The sequence below is a fragment of the Microtus oregoni genome, unplaced genomic scaffold (assembly GCF_018167655.1).
Source record: "Microtus oregoni isolate MIOR12 unplaced genomic scaffold, Mior012 000018F_ref0000195, whole genome shotgun sequence".
Lineage (NCBI taxonomy): Eukaryota > Metazoa > Chordata > Mammalia > Rodentia > Cricetidae > Microtus > Microtus oregoni.
Window position 1 is genome coordinate 39,627,936 of NW_024543077.1, and position 13,822 is coordinate 39,641,757.

At 47.1% G+C, this 13,822-nt stretch overlaps 1 protein-coding gene across 4 annotated transcripts in view; it reads right to left on the bottom strand.

The window, feature by feature from the left end:
- The window catches only part of LOC121458870 (origin recognition complex subunit 2-like), a 30,808-nt gene extending 22,504 nt beyond the window's left edge, over positions 1-8,304 (bottom strand). Inside the window, exons 1-5 of one of the 4 annotated variants that reach the window (XM_041668206.1) lie at positions 8,151-8,198; positions 5,600-5,675; positions 4,117-4,165; positions 3,255-3,361; positions 2,161-2,304 (exon numbers count right to left, since the gene is read on the bottom strand). In XM_041668206.1, coding sequence (XP_041524140.1) covers positions 2,161-2,304; positions 3,255-3,354 — 244 coding nt within the window. In that variant the 5' untranslated portion in view covers positions 3,355-3,361; positions 4,117-4,165; positions 5,600-5,675; positions 8,151-8,198. Of the gene's footprint in view, positions 1-2,160; positions 2,305-3,254; positions 3,362-4,116; positions 4,166-5,599; positions 5,676-8,150 lie in introns of those variants that run through there. The other 3 variants (XM_041668204.1, XM_041668205.1, XM_041668207.1) reach the window with 3 other exon arrangements.
- Positions 8,305-13,822: the final 5,518 nt, after the last annotated feature.

Below are 13,822 nucleotides of genomic sequence, written 5' to 3' on the forward strand. Positions count from 1 at the left end.
AACCCATGGGCTGGAGAGATGAGCTTCTTCCTCTTCTAGAGGAGCCGAGTTCCCAGCACCTGCATCAGGATCCAAAGCCCTCTGCAGGCCCAAGGACACACACACATACACATAAAGTAAATCTTCAAAAAGAAAATAAAATCTCTAAAGCAAGAAACTTTATAAATACAAGGTGTTCATTTTCCTGGAGAAGGAACTAGCATGTCACACACACAGAAAGTCAGGACGCTTGTGAGCGATCCAGGAGGCGTGCTCATGTTTTTATAACCAGCTCTTTCAGAAACTGTCTTAATTCATTCTAAAGATAAGTATAGCACTGTTCAGTCTAATGCTGTGTCTCCCGAGGCAGCACACATCGGGTGACTTAACTCCTAGTAGACCTTAGCAGAGCTCAACATCACCACCTTGGATACCACACTTCCAATGCATAAACCCCTGGGGACAAACCACAGCAAGTGTTCTTATAGAACAGACTTTTTTCTTTCCTCTTCCTAAAGATTCTGTGTTAGAGCTGGATGTGGGGGCATGGACCGACAATTCTAGCCCCTGGGAGGAGACAGGGTGGTCAGTAGTTTAAAACCAGCCTATGCCACATAATATCAAGTGTCGAAATGCCCATGGAGGAAATGAAAGATCCTTGGTTAGATGCCCTGTGTTCTAAAACTCAGGCCAGTGACATGGTTCAGTGGGCCAAGAACCTGACTGATCACTGGGACCCACATGTGGGAAGGAATCGACTCCCCAAAGTTGCTGTCTGTGGTGAGCTCAAAGCCAGCGTGGGCCATGAGATACTCTGGCTCAGAAATGAATGGATAAATACATAAGGTGGGCGGGAGTTGTGGAAGATGCCCAACACTGTCCTCTGACCTTCCGACACACACATATAAATAAATATAACTAAAAAGCTGGGAGGCTGGAGAGGTGGCTCAAGGGTTAAGAGGAGAGTGTGTGCTGCATTGCACAGGACCGCACGTGGGGCTGCTCACATCATCCTGTAAGCCTAGCTTCCCGAGGGATCCAATGGTGCTGGCTTCTAGGGACACCTACACTACAGAGGTGCATGCACACAAACACTCAATTAAAAAATAATAAATCTTTGAAAATATCGACATACAAAATAATGCAAATTTATATGTGCAAATGGCAAATAGAAAGCACACACTGCAATAATTCCATCTTCTCTGAAGTGAAGTGAGCATTTATTTATTTACTTACTTTTGTGCTAGCGATTAAACCTAGAGCCTCAAGCATGGTGTTCAGTGCTCTATTACTGAACCGTACTCTCAAATCTTTCTTATTTTTTGAGACACGTCTTACCACCCCGGCTAGGTTGGCCCTGAACTCATTAGGCAGTGCAACCAGGCCGCGTGGTCCTCCCGGCTCAGGCTCCTCAGTGGCTGGGGTTAAAACTCTGTGCCACCAGTCTAAGCTAAGGAGGCATTAGCAAGGGAAATGTGAAAAAAATCCTTGGTATTACAAAATCTATGGCCTTGAAATAATCACATTACAAAAGCAGATATACAGCAACAAGGAATGCAACATTGTCACGGATGGGAACAATTGTCAGGAAACAGGGAAAGGGGAAGTAGCAGATGAGAGAAACAAAACATAAAAAATACAGGAGATAATGGACAAAGAACGAGGACATCTTCCCAAAATACAGAGAAATTAAAGACAAGGTCACATGTATTAGGCACTGATCCTCCAATCTAATCAGGACCTGTGCGGGGCAGGGGAAATTGGTTAGAGTCCTGCAGTTAAGCCTTGCCCTTAGTCTGAAACATCATCAGGACATATACCAATATTATGATCTGCAGGAAGTACTCTTACATGGAAAAAATATATAAAATAATGATCTCATTATGATATCTGTAGATCTCATTATGCCTTGCTCTTGTTCTCCATCCCTGAGTATCGTTTTCAGTCTCTGAGGCTAACACAAGCAGTCATAAATTCGACCAAGAATGCACCCCGGAAGTGTCAGCTGCTTAGTCGGGAATACTCACTAAACCTTCTGAGGGACAGAGGCTCACTGAGCTCAACTAAATTTGGGCTCCTTGAAAATCCAGAATAGAGTTGGTATTCCAGGCCTGTTTTTCCAGCTACTCAGAAGACCAAGTTGCTTTTGTACATCCTGAAAAGCAGTTCCCCGCTGAATACCTTGAATATTTCTTCCCAAAACTTCCACGTAGTTCTGATCCTTTAGGACTTCCTGGTCACTCTTCTCCAGTTCACATTCTGGCTTCTTTATTATTTTCTGAGGATTGACCAAAAGCTGAGCTTTCTCCTTTTTTATTTTAGTTCCTATAAAAATATATATAATATAAGAGTTACGAATTTTCTTTTTTCTTATTTTGTTTTGTTTGTTTTTTGAGACAGGGTTTCTCTGTAGACCAGACTGGCCTTGAACTCAGAGAGCTCTGCACACCTCCGCCTCCTGCAGAGTGCTTGTTTTTACGTCATGCGCCACCACCGCCTGGCGTGAATTACACTAGAGTCACCCAGACGGCTCCGCAGATAAAATGTGCGCCACGCCTGATGGAATGCACAGGGGCAAAGAGATCCATGTCCAGAGCGCTGTCCTCTGACCACCATGTGCATGCTACACGTCACCACGCGTGTGCTACATGTCACCACGCATGTGCTACATGTCACCACGCGTGTGCTACACGTCACCACGCGTGTGTTACATGTCACCACGTGCATGCTGCATGTCACGTGTATGCTACACACGTCACCACGTGTGTGCTACATGTCACCACGTGTATGCTACATGTCACCACGCGTGTGCTACATGTCACCACGTGCATGCTACACATGTCATCACGTGTATGCTACACATGTCATCACGTGTATGCTACATGTCACCACGTGTATACTACATGTCATCACGTGTATGCTACACACGTCACCATTGTCTGCTACATGTCATCACGTGCATGCTACACATGTCAGCAGACAAACTATACCAAATGCACGATTAATAGTATATAAGGCCTCTGGGGGAAGTTACTGTTTTATCTTCCCTTAAACGTGCGAAGTCAGCTGGGCAGTGGTGGCGCACGCCTTTAATCCCAGCACTCGGGAGGCAGAGGCAGGCGGATCTCTGTGAGTTCGAGGCCAGTCTGGTCTACAAAGTGAGTTCCAGGACAGACAGAGAGACCATCTCAAAAAACCAAAACCAAAACCAAAAAAACCCCAAACAACAAAGATGTGATCCATGAGCATCTCTTCAAGTGTGCAAACACACATACCTCCTTCTCTATCGAAAATGTGATTGAGGACATCATCATCGCCCACAAATTGAACAACCAGCACCTTAGCTTCTTCCTTCATCTGTGGGGAGCTCATCATGGCCAACCTAAACAAAGTATAAGTCAGTGTGATGAACAATTCATACCAAATAAACATCGTGGAATGAACACACAGAATTACCTAGTATTTTTAAAGGGGGGCACGTACCACGCACTCTTCCGTGAGTATGTCCTGCGGTAGAATAATTCTCTTGCACACAGTGAAGACTTGTCACTGTGAGCATTTAATAAACAAACTGGCTGGCCCAGGGCTCAACAGGACAGAGGTAGACGGGAAAGCCAAACTGAAAATTATGGGCTAAGAAAGGGCAGAGTCGGGGAGATGCCAGCCAGCCACACTAGAAAATGAGGTAACGAGCCATGGACCATGTGGCAAAGCATAGATAAAAATACAATTGACGTAAATGTAAGAGTTAGGTAGTAACAAGTCTGAGCTATCTGCCGATCGTGTATAAGTAGTATTAAGCCTCTGTGTTGGTTATTTGGGACTGGCGACCGGTGGGGAATGGGTAAAAAACATTGCCTACAACATCCCGTCCCTCAGTGGTGGCTTGTGACTGGGACACGGAGGCCAAGCCCCTTCTCTCCCAGCAGCAGAGGGGCACACTAGGGCACGCCAGCAGAAACCCCATTTCTGCCTTTTCTTCTGACAAAAAAAAAAAAAAAAAAAAAACAACCCAAACCAACAAACAGCAAAACACTAAGGACTATTTCTCTCACGCAACTTACTTATTACACAGATAGCTAAATGTTGCAAAATTTTGCTTAATAACAAGCATAATTAAGTCGCTTTTTCATTTACCTTGTAAGGTGCTATGCATTCTGCAGCTTGAAAATTCAGTCACCTGTAACTAGAAGTCAGTCAAGATCAGCTAGCAGGTAAAGGAAAGCAACCCGGGTAGCCACACCCCCAGAGTCAGGCCTTAAACAACAGGAGGTATAGATAATTGTCCCCAGAAGCTAAAGCTGCTACAGTGGAACAAAGAGGACAAAACAGTAACTGGCTGAAGAAACCGAGACTGAGAAGAGAAAAGCATTAGACTGGCAAGAGGGGAGTCAGAGGAGGAAGGAGAGCACTTTCTGAGTTACACAGACTTTCCACCACTTTTTCTCTTGTAGTGAGACAAGGGCTTCTTACGTAGCCAAGGCTAGCCTTGAACTCAGAATTCTCCGCTCTACCTCTCAAGTGCTGGAATCATAAACAAATGCCACCAAGCCCAGCTCTTTACAATTATTCTAATGTAACCCTCAGAGCTCCAAGACGTTACGCTTTGTGGAGAAAAATAACAGACATTCCACCCATGGAGTCAAGCCACATCTAGGAAAGTCCGTCCTTCTTGGGTCATTTTAAAGTCATGCTGCTTTCTAGTCTAGACTTCAAATATAGTAAACAAAATGTGTAATGCATCTATACAGTATCTGTATGAAGAAACTAATAATTTATACTTGAATGAAAAGACTTCTTTTTTTTGCAGGGACTAAGTTTGAGATACTGTATCAGGTACTTTCAGATACAGCAGAAACAGAGTCAAGTACATATCTGTGTATGTGTGCAATTACTCTACTTTATAAATAAGCTGTCAGCTAAGCAGTACATTTTTTTATAATTCACAATTAGAAATCAATTTTGACTGATTCCTAAATTCCTGATCACCTAATTAGATAGCTTGTTCCTTTCTCATTTACCTTGCAAAGCATTTCCTGTCACTGAATAAAAATTTTACTCTAAGTCAGGTAGCAATGGCTCACACCTTTAATCCCAGCACTCGGGAGACAGAGGCAAGTAGATTTCTGTGAGTTCGTGGCCAGCCTGGTCTACAAGAGCTTGTTCCAGGACAGGCTCCAAAGCTACACAGAAAACCGTGTCTCAAAAAAAAAAAATAAATAAATAAATAAATGAATATTTTAAAAATCTTACTCTAACTTGCTTGTTATGCTCTCTGAAAACTTTCCATAGATGTCATCATAAAACAAAACATGTGGTTCTGGACTTCAGGGCAATGAGCGGAGAGAAAGGGAGCAGAGAGGGGAAGACTGAGACACAATTTTCATTAGCAAAGCTAAATAATTCCTGTCAGTGAATCTTCAAGGACTTTTACAAAAATAGTCTAGGTAACTAAATATTATGACAGGCGATTTCCCCGTGGTAGTTCACTGTGTATGTGTGTGTGTGTGTGGGGGGGGGGGATCAGAAGACCACTTCTGACGTCATATTCCCTGAGCTATTCCTTTGAGAGCAGAAGCTGGTAGAGCATGCTGGTTGACCAGCAACTCCGGGAACCCACCTGGCTCTGCCGCCCCAACTGTAGGACTGCAAGCTCCCAGGCCACCAAATCTTTGGGTTTGTTGTTGCTGCTGGTGCTGTTAAATAACATGGGTTTTAGGGACTGAACTCAGGTCCTTGTGCTTCCAAGACAAGCACTTTACCAACTGAGCAGTCTCTCTAATACCTATTGCATCTTATTTTTACTGTGCGCGCGCGTGTGTGTGCGCGTGCATGTGTGTGTGTGCGTGCATGTGTGTGTGTGCGTGTGTAAGAAACAATGATCTCATGAATTCTAGACTGGCCTCCAACCAAAGATAACCTTGAACTTCTGACACAGCTTCTACCTCCCAAACGCAAGTGTTACCACGTCTGGCTTATACTATGCTATGGACGGAGACCAGGACTTTCAGCAGGCTAAGCCAAGAGCTCCAATCGTACGACATCCTTAGTCCCTTAATCTACTTCCTGTGATGTCTCACAATTTATAATACAAGCTGGCTTTGAACTTGCGATTCCGTTACCTCAGCTTCAACAGCAGTGGGATGGCAGCCACTATACCCAGATCTAGTATTTTAATCATCTCCTAGGTGAGAGGGCCCATGTGGTCAAGGATGGCCATGAATGAGGCCCAACACAAAACTGTGAAAATAAACACTGAGTTCTTTTTGCAAGTTTTCTTTTCTTTCTTTCTTTTTTTTTTTTTTTTTTTGGTAACTGGATTATGATGTTCTCAGCCATGAACTATGTGGATGACAGCAACATTGTATCCAAATGTCAAAAAAGGTCGGAAGTACCTGCCTTTGGCAACTGTTGTATCTAAATGTCAGAAGGGCTGGATATACCTGCAATCTCGTTTGTATCAAAATGCATTTATTTATACAATATATTCTGTTGGGACCAATTGAGTCCGGGCCTTCGGCTGCTCTTCCCTGTCTAGAGCCTTCTAATTGAAGTGACTAAAAGCTGTGTTTTGCCTAGAGGATCAGAGGATGGGATTTTCACCTGGTGGCCATTGACTGCAAGGTATTTAAGCCTCCAAGGTGCTACTAAAGAAGGGCTTTTTGGTACCAGTGTTGGAAGGTCTGTGTCGGTCTGTCTCTGCGTGTGTATTCTCAACCTCCAGTCCCTTGCCCAAAGCTCGTGAACTGGGTTCCAGCGCATAGAGCGCAGACGGGGGCCGCAGTGCATGACAATATCCGTTTTTGAGTTTTGAGTTTAAAATATTTTCTGTAGCACCCCGTTGAAATTTCTACCAAGACCTCATGAGAGAAGTTTCCAACAATGTCCGACAAAACACTATCTAACAAATCCACAAAATACGAATGGGGGAGGCTGAGAAGATGGCTCACTGGATAAAGCATTTGTCCCACGAGTGTCAGAATGGGAGCTGAGGTCCTTGCAGCCATTTAAAAGTTGAGCCAGTGCTCAGAACTGGGGAGGGCGGAGAAATGGGATCCCTGAGGCAAGCTGGCTAACCAAACCAGCAAAGCCCGGGTTTCAGTGAGAGCCCCAGCTTCAGTAAACATCATGAAGAGCAATCGGGAGAGACACCTAAAATTAACGTTAACCTCTGCCCTCCACATACACACTCGTGGACACACCACACCCCCACAACCAACCAATGAAATACAGATATCCACAGCGAGCGTCTAGGTGTTAAAGGGTCAGTTCTCCACGGTCAACAGGCAACCCAGCAACACCAAGCATACGTAGCAATGCGCTTCTCTCTGGGAGTAAACACATTTACAAACAGGCACTGTCCCGAGGCAACCGCAGCTTTAGGGCACCCGGCAGGGATGACAGCACAGCCTTCAGCAGCCTTCCCGACCCGCGACCTCTCAGACCACATCCCTCGCAGTTCCCTCTCCTACTTGCGTTCTGGCTCCTGATCATTCTCTACCGGGAAGCCGGCAGGCTGCGTGCAGACCTCTCGCCACGGAACAGACAGACGCGTGGCTTCCGCAGACGGCGCCTCTCACGGGGGAGGCACCGGAGAGGCTGCGCCCCCGGATTCGCCCAGCATCACCCAGCGTCGCCCACGGGGGAGGCATCGGAGAGGCTGCGTCCCCAGCATCGCCCAGCATCACTCAGAATCGCCCAGCATCACTCAGAATCGCCCAGCATCACCCAGAATCGCCCAGCGTCGCCCAGCATCACCCAGAGTCACCCAGCATCGCCCAGCATCACCCAGAGTCAACCAGTATCGCCCAGCATCCCCCAGAATCGCCCAGCATCACCCAGAATCGCCCAGCATCACCCAGAGTCACCCAGCATCGCCCAGCATCACCCAGAGTCAACCAGTATCGCCCAGCATCACCCAGAATCGCCCAGCATCACCCAGAATCGCCCAGCATCACCCAGAGTCACCCAGCATCGCCCAGCGTCAACCAGTATCGCCCAGCATCACCCAGAATCGCCCAGCATCGCCGAGCATCACCCAGCGTCGCCCAGGATCTCCCAGCGTCGCCCTCCGCGGCGGGCGAGCACCGAGGCCGGCGGCCCTGCCTGCCGGGTGCCCTGAGGGAGCGCGCAGCGAGCCGCGGCTGCAGCGGGGCCGCACCGGGACTCACCTCAGGCATCCGGAGCCGGCGGGAAGGAGGACGGGAAGGACGACGGCCGTGAAGCCTCCACGCCCCTCCAGGCAGGACTCCCGCCGCCCCGAGGACCGCCGGGACCGACCTCTCCGAGGAGCTCCGAGCGGCGCGAGCCGGACACGGGAGCCGGCAGGGCGCGAGCAGCGCGCCGCACGCCGAGTCTCCGGCCCCGCCCCCTGGCGGCGCCCTCGGCGACCAATCAGGAGCAGAAGTGGCAAGAGCGACGGCCCCGCGGGCCCGTTGACGCGAGCCAGGGGGTCCTCACTCCGCCGGAAAGGAGATCCCCCAAAAACTGGGTTCCGGGATTTCCTCGTCTCTTCCGTTTCCGTTTCCGGGGGCGGGACTGGAGCGTGGGGTCGTTGTCTGGAAGCTTTGGGTCACGGTCGCGATGGCGTGGTTATTTTCGGGCAATCTTCATGTTGTTAGCCCAGCCACCGTGGGGGAAAAGATAATGAAAACGGATTTGCATAAAGAACAACATGCTTTTTATTTAATTTTATTTTATGTGCATTGGTGTGAGGGTGTCAGATCCCCTGGAACTAGAGTTACAGACAGTTGTGAGTATCCCTGTGGGAGCTGGGAACTGGAACAACCGTTGCTCTTAACCGCTGAGCCGTCTTTCCAGCCCCGAAGCAAAGGGATCTCAAGGGTTGCGGGATGGAGGAGCCAGAGCCTGAATATGAAGATAGGATCCTACAATGAGTGAAACGAAGAGACGAAGCGGGACGGTGGTGGCGCACTCCTTTAATCCCATCACTCGGGAGGCAGAGGCAGGAGGATCTCCGTGAGTTCGAGGCCAGCCTGCTCTACAGAGCTAGTTCCAGGACAACCAGGACTGTTACACAGAGAAACCCTGTCTCCCAAAACAAAAACAAAGCAAGAAAGAAAAAGAAATGAAGAGACAAGGTGGAAACGGGGGCTTATACAGAGAAAAGGGAAAGAAAAACCTGGCTGGGATGCATAACAGTATTTGTTCACTAACAGGATTACGTCATTTCAAACAAAGCACACTTAGTACCCAGCAGTAAGGATACAATACTCGGGTAGATAAAAGATCCCTCTGTCCTCGGAATGGGAAGATACTGGCAGCGGGAGTGCTTACTAACTATGGAGAGCATGGGCCTATGAGCTGTAAGGTGCTGAAATTAAAATTGTTGCAACTAAATTAGGATCGTAGCTACGGAAGTAACACCATTTTGTACAAAGTTACCATGGCTGTCACCAGCTTGAGTTTGTTAAGTCAGTCCCAGGTTAAGCCTTTTAAAGTCGTCTAGGAGAGCTAGAGAGATGGCTCAGTGGTTAAGAGCACTACCTGCCCTTCTTAAAGGTCCTGAGTTCAATTCGCAACCACGTGGTGGCTCACAACCATCTGTAACGAAGTTTGATGCCCTCTTCTGGCCTGCAGCAGACATGCAGACAGAACACTCTACACAATAAATAAATAAACCATACAAAAAAATAATAAATAAATAAATAAAAACATTAGAGGAAGTATATATAATAAAAAAAAAGAAAAAAAATAAGCTGGTCCAGGAAATGCTGACCACTAAAAAACCCTTTGCCTTTGCCCAGAAATGTGTAACTTTTGGGAGATCATTAACTAACTGTTTATTTTGGCTTCTGTGAACATAATGTCTGCACAAGATTTCTCTTTCAGATTCGTTTGGTTTATTCACCCAAACTTTATATATTTATTTTTGTTTGTTTGTTTTCCAAGACAGTGTTTCACAGTGTAGCCCTGGCTGTCCCAGAACTCTCTCCATGGACCAGGCTGGCACTGAACTCAAAGATCCACCTACCTTTGCTTGCTGGAGTTAAAGGAAAGCATCACCACCACCCATCCACACAGACATTTCTTATGACGTCATGTTACTATAAAAGTTAAACGGACATCTCTCCAAGCTGGGAACAGTTTGGACAGAGATGCTGACGCTGGTTCCACTGGGAAATGTTCTCCAGTAAGGAGGCCCTGGAGGCTTGCAGGCTAGGAAGCTGACACTGGACACGGGTGATGATTCGGGAAGCCATTGAGAGCAGAGGCCAAGGACTGGCAATGACAGGCAGGACTGTAGGGCCCAGAGACAGTGTCGTAAGTCCAACCCATCTCTGAGGCCAGGGCAATGCAGTCTCAAGTCCTTTTGGTGATGGGGGTATCAACACCCAGGCTAGAAATGAGACGAGGTGTCTAGGGAACGGGAACATGGCAGTGTGGTCCTTAAGAATGCTCACAAAGTTTCAATCTTTGTATCATTTCACGGGGCTTGGGCTTTGGGGCACCAGGGCTCACAACTTGTGGCTGGTTGCTATCACGTCAAAGCACCTTAGGGTTAGTTGGGTTTTTGTTATTTTTTAATCATATCAAGGCCGATCCTTGGCTAGGTTAGTAGCTGGGCTGCTAAGTGGCCTGATTCTCGCTCTTATCAGAGCTCTCAGGTGGCAAACGTCTGTCTCACAGGCGTTACGTTCTTCCAAGTCACACCAAAGGGTTTCTCAGTTACAAGTTATGTCCTTAACACTGGACCACAGGAGTCTCTAATTAAAAGGCCCAAAGGAATCAGGAACACTTTCCTTAAAGGAAAGTTTAAAGTTCCCTTTAAACTGAAACCTACATCCTGAATAAGTCGAAAGAGTGAGCAGAAGTTTTCCAGGAATAGTGAAAATGGGTGGGCAAACCGTTGAGCCTCAAACCCTGGAAGAGAAGGCTGCAGCACCTTTTTAATATAGCAAAGTGGAGGCTGGTAGGGGTGGGGTGGTGCTCACCTTTGATCCCCACACTCAGGAGGCAGAGGCAGATGGATCTCAGTGTGTCTGACTGAGGCCAGCCTGGTCTTCAGAGTGAATTCCGGGACAGCTAGGACAGTTATACAGAGAAACCCTGTAGGGGAGGGCACCAAAACAAACAAAACCAAAAGGAACTTGAGAGATGGCTAAGAAATTAACACCACTGGCAGCTATTCCAAAGGTTCCGAGTTCAATTTCCAGCAACTACATCCTAGTGGCTCACAACCATCTGTAGTGAGATGGGATGCCCTCTTCAGGGCAGACAGAGCACTTGTAATCATAAAATAAATAAATCTTGTGGGAGTCCACGTGTGGACTCAGTTTCCATCTGGAGTCCATTCTGACTTCAAGAAGTCACTTGAGTTCAAGTTTGCCTGCTCTGCTTTTTCCAGTAACTTTGAGGGCTGTGAGGAATGTCTGTGTCAGTCCAGAAAATGAACATTTTTGTCCAGATGAAAGAGCACATGTTTCTATTAAGATTTGGGCTGGCATACACCATGAGGCACTCCTCACTAGAGATGAGAAGCTGCTTAGCTGGATGAGATGAGGCACCCGCTTGAGCTTCCTCCCTAGGACAGTGCAGGGAAGGGGTTAGCTGACTCCAAGTCGCTTTGTTTTGCCTTTTGCCTGGAATTAGTATATATGATGGCTGAGAAATAAACTCGGGGCTGTTTGGTATTCTCTTCAGTCCTCTAGGTTTGTCCTATGTTTCTGTCTTCATTTCTCTTAATCTGCTATTCCTATCATCTCACGCCCCCTCCCAGGTACCCCTTGCTGATTTCTGTCAGAGTGGGCTCCAACAAAATCTTAAACAACATCATCATCAACAACAACAACAACAACAAAAAAATGGAGGCTGGCTGCCAAACTCTCCCAGTATCTCTCAGTCTCTATCGATTACAGGGAAGGCACCATCTTGGCTAAGGGCAGGGCAGATAGCCTAAACACCATCTTTGCTATAAGAGTGACCATGCAAATCCTGCCATCTTGACTAAGGGCGAATAGGACAGGTAAAGTGACCTATTTGGCATCTTTACTACGAGTGTTCACATAAGAAGTCACCCTTGGGCCACTCAGCCCTTGGTGGCAACCGGGACAGGGAGGTGCTGCAGACTGTGCAACTCTGCCTCTAAGCAAGCAGCACCTGCAACAGCTGCCCCCTCCCCCACTGCCAGGGCAGTAATGTCACTACCTGTCACCAGCCGCCTTTATGCCATTAGCTATGTTTTTAAAAATGCCCACTAGGCAGAGCCAGTTCACGGTCTTTCCTTGGTCTCTAACCTTTTACACTGACTCTGTTGCATCTGACGTTGTTTGCGTGACAGTCTGCCTTGAAAGAGCCCACTGAGGCATTCATTTCACGCAGGGACTCCACCCACCCACCCGCCTGCCTGCCATCTGCTGCCTGTTGGCTCTCTCGTCTGCCCTTCTGGCTTGCAGGAACCCCACCCATCTGCCCGCTCCGCCTGCAGCTGATCTGTTCCCTTCTTCCTGCAAGGGCTCTGCTTTCTCATTCAATGGCGTCTTTGATTCTCCTCTCTCTCCCCCTCTCTCTCTGCTACCATGTGTGAGTCAGAGATAGAAAAGTCAGCTTCCTCTCTGTCAACACACACGGGTTTTCCTTTTATTTATATTTTGCTCAGCTCCTGTTTAATGTGTGTATGTGTGTGTGTGTGTGTGTGTGTGCATGTGACTTTGGATTTAACCCTGTGTGAATATAAGCTAGCTTTAGCTCTGTATGTGTGTAAGTGTGTGTGTAACTTAAATCCAACTGTGTGTTTGTGTCCATGCCCTTACTCTAAAGAAAAATGTTTTAAGCAGTCCTATTGAGCTCTGTTCATTGTACCTTCTTCCAGACTAAGAAAACAAGTCTCAGATACTTTAAATTTGTATATACCTGGGTTTTTTTTGGGGGGGGGGTTTCAAGACAGGGTTTCTCTGTAGCTTTGGTGCCTGTCCTGGAACTAGCTCTTGTAGACCAGGCTGGCCTCAAACTCACAGAGATCCGCCTGCCTCTGCCTCCCATGCTGGGACTAAAGACTGAGCCACCACCGCCCGGCTTTGTTTGTTTTTTGAGACAGGGTTTCTCTGTGTAACTGCCCAGGCTGTCCTGGAAATTTCACTGTAGACCAGGTGGCCTCAAACTCAATCTGCCTGTCTCTGCTGGCATTAAAGGTGTGTGCCACCACTGCCTGGATAATCTGTTTAATCTTAAAGCTTTGATCTCCTTACATTTGGTTATTTTAGTGTTAAATTTGTGTCCTTACAATTAGCATAAAGAAATGTATCATTATCCTATATATTTAATGAACCAATTTCACGTCTGCTTTTACAATTGAAAAACTATTCATCATGTCTGTGGGTGTGGAGGCCACAGTAAAACTTCCAGCATGTGAGTCCCAGTGGTTAGACTCAGGCCATCAGGTCTGGGGGCTTCTTTGTTGGCTCTCACCTGGCTTTGAAAGAAGCTTTCTCATTCTATAGCCCAGGCTGACCTGACAGCAATCCTCCTGCCTTAGCCTCCCAGTTTATCTGGTTATAGATATGTGCCACCACACCACAGTTTATCTCTGGTTATAGATGCGTGCCACCACACCACAGTTTATCTCTGGTTATAGATGTGTACCAACACACCACAGTTTATCTCTGGTTATAGATGTGTGCACCACACCACAGTTTATCTGGTTATAGATGTGTGCCACCACACCACAGTTTATCTCTGGTTATAGATGCGTGCCACCACACCACAGTTTATCTCTGGTTATAGACGTGTGCACCACACCACAGTTTATCTCTGGTTATAGACGTGTGCACCACACCACAGTTTATCTCTGGTTATAGATGTGTGCCAACACACCACAGTTTAT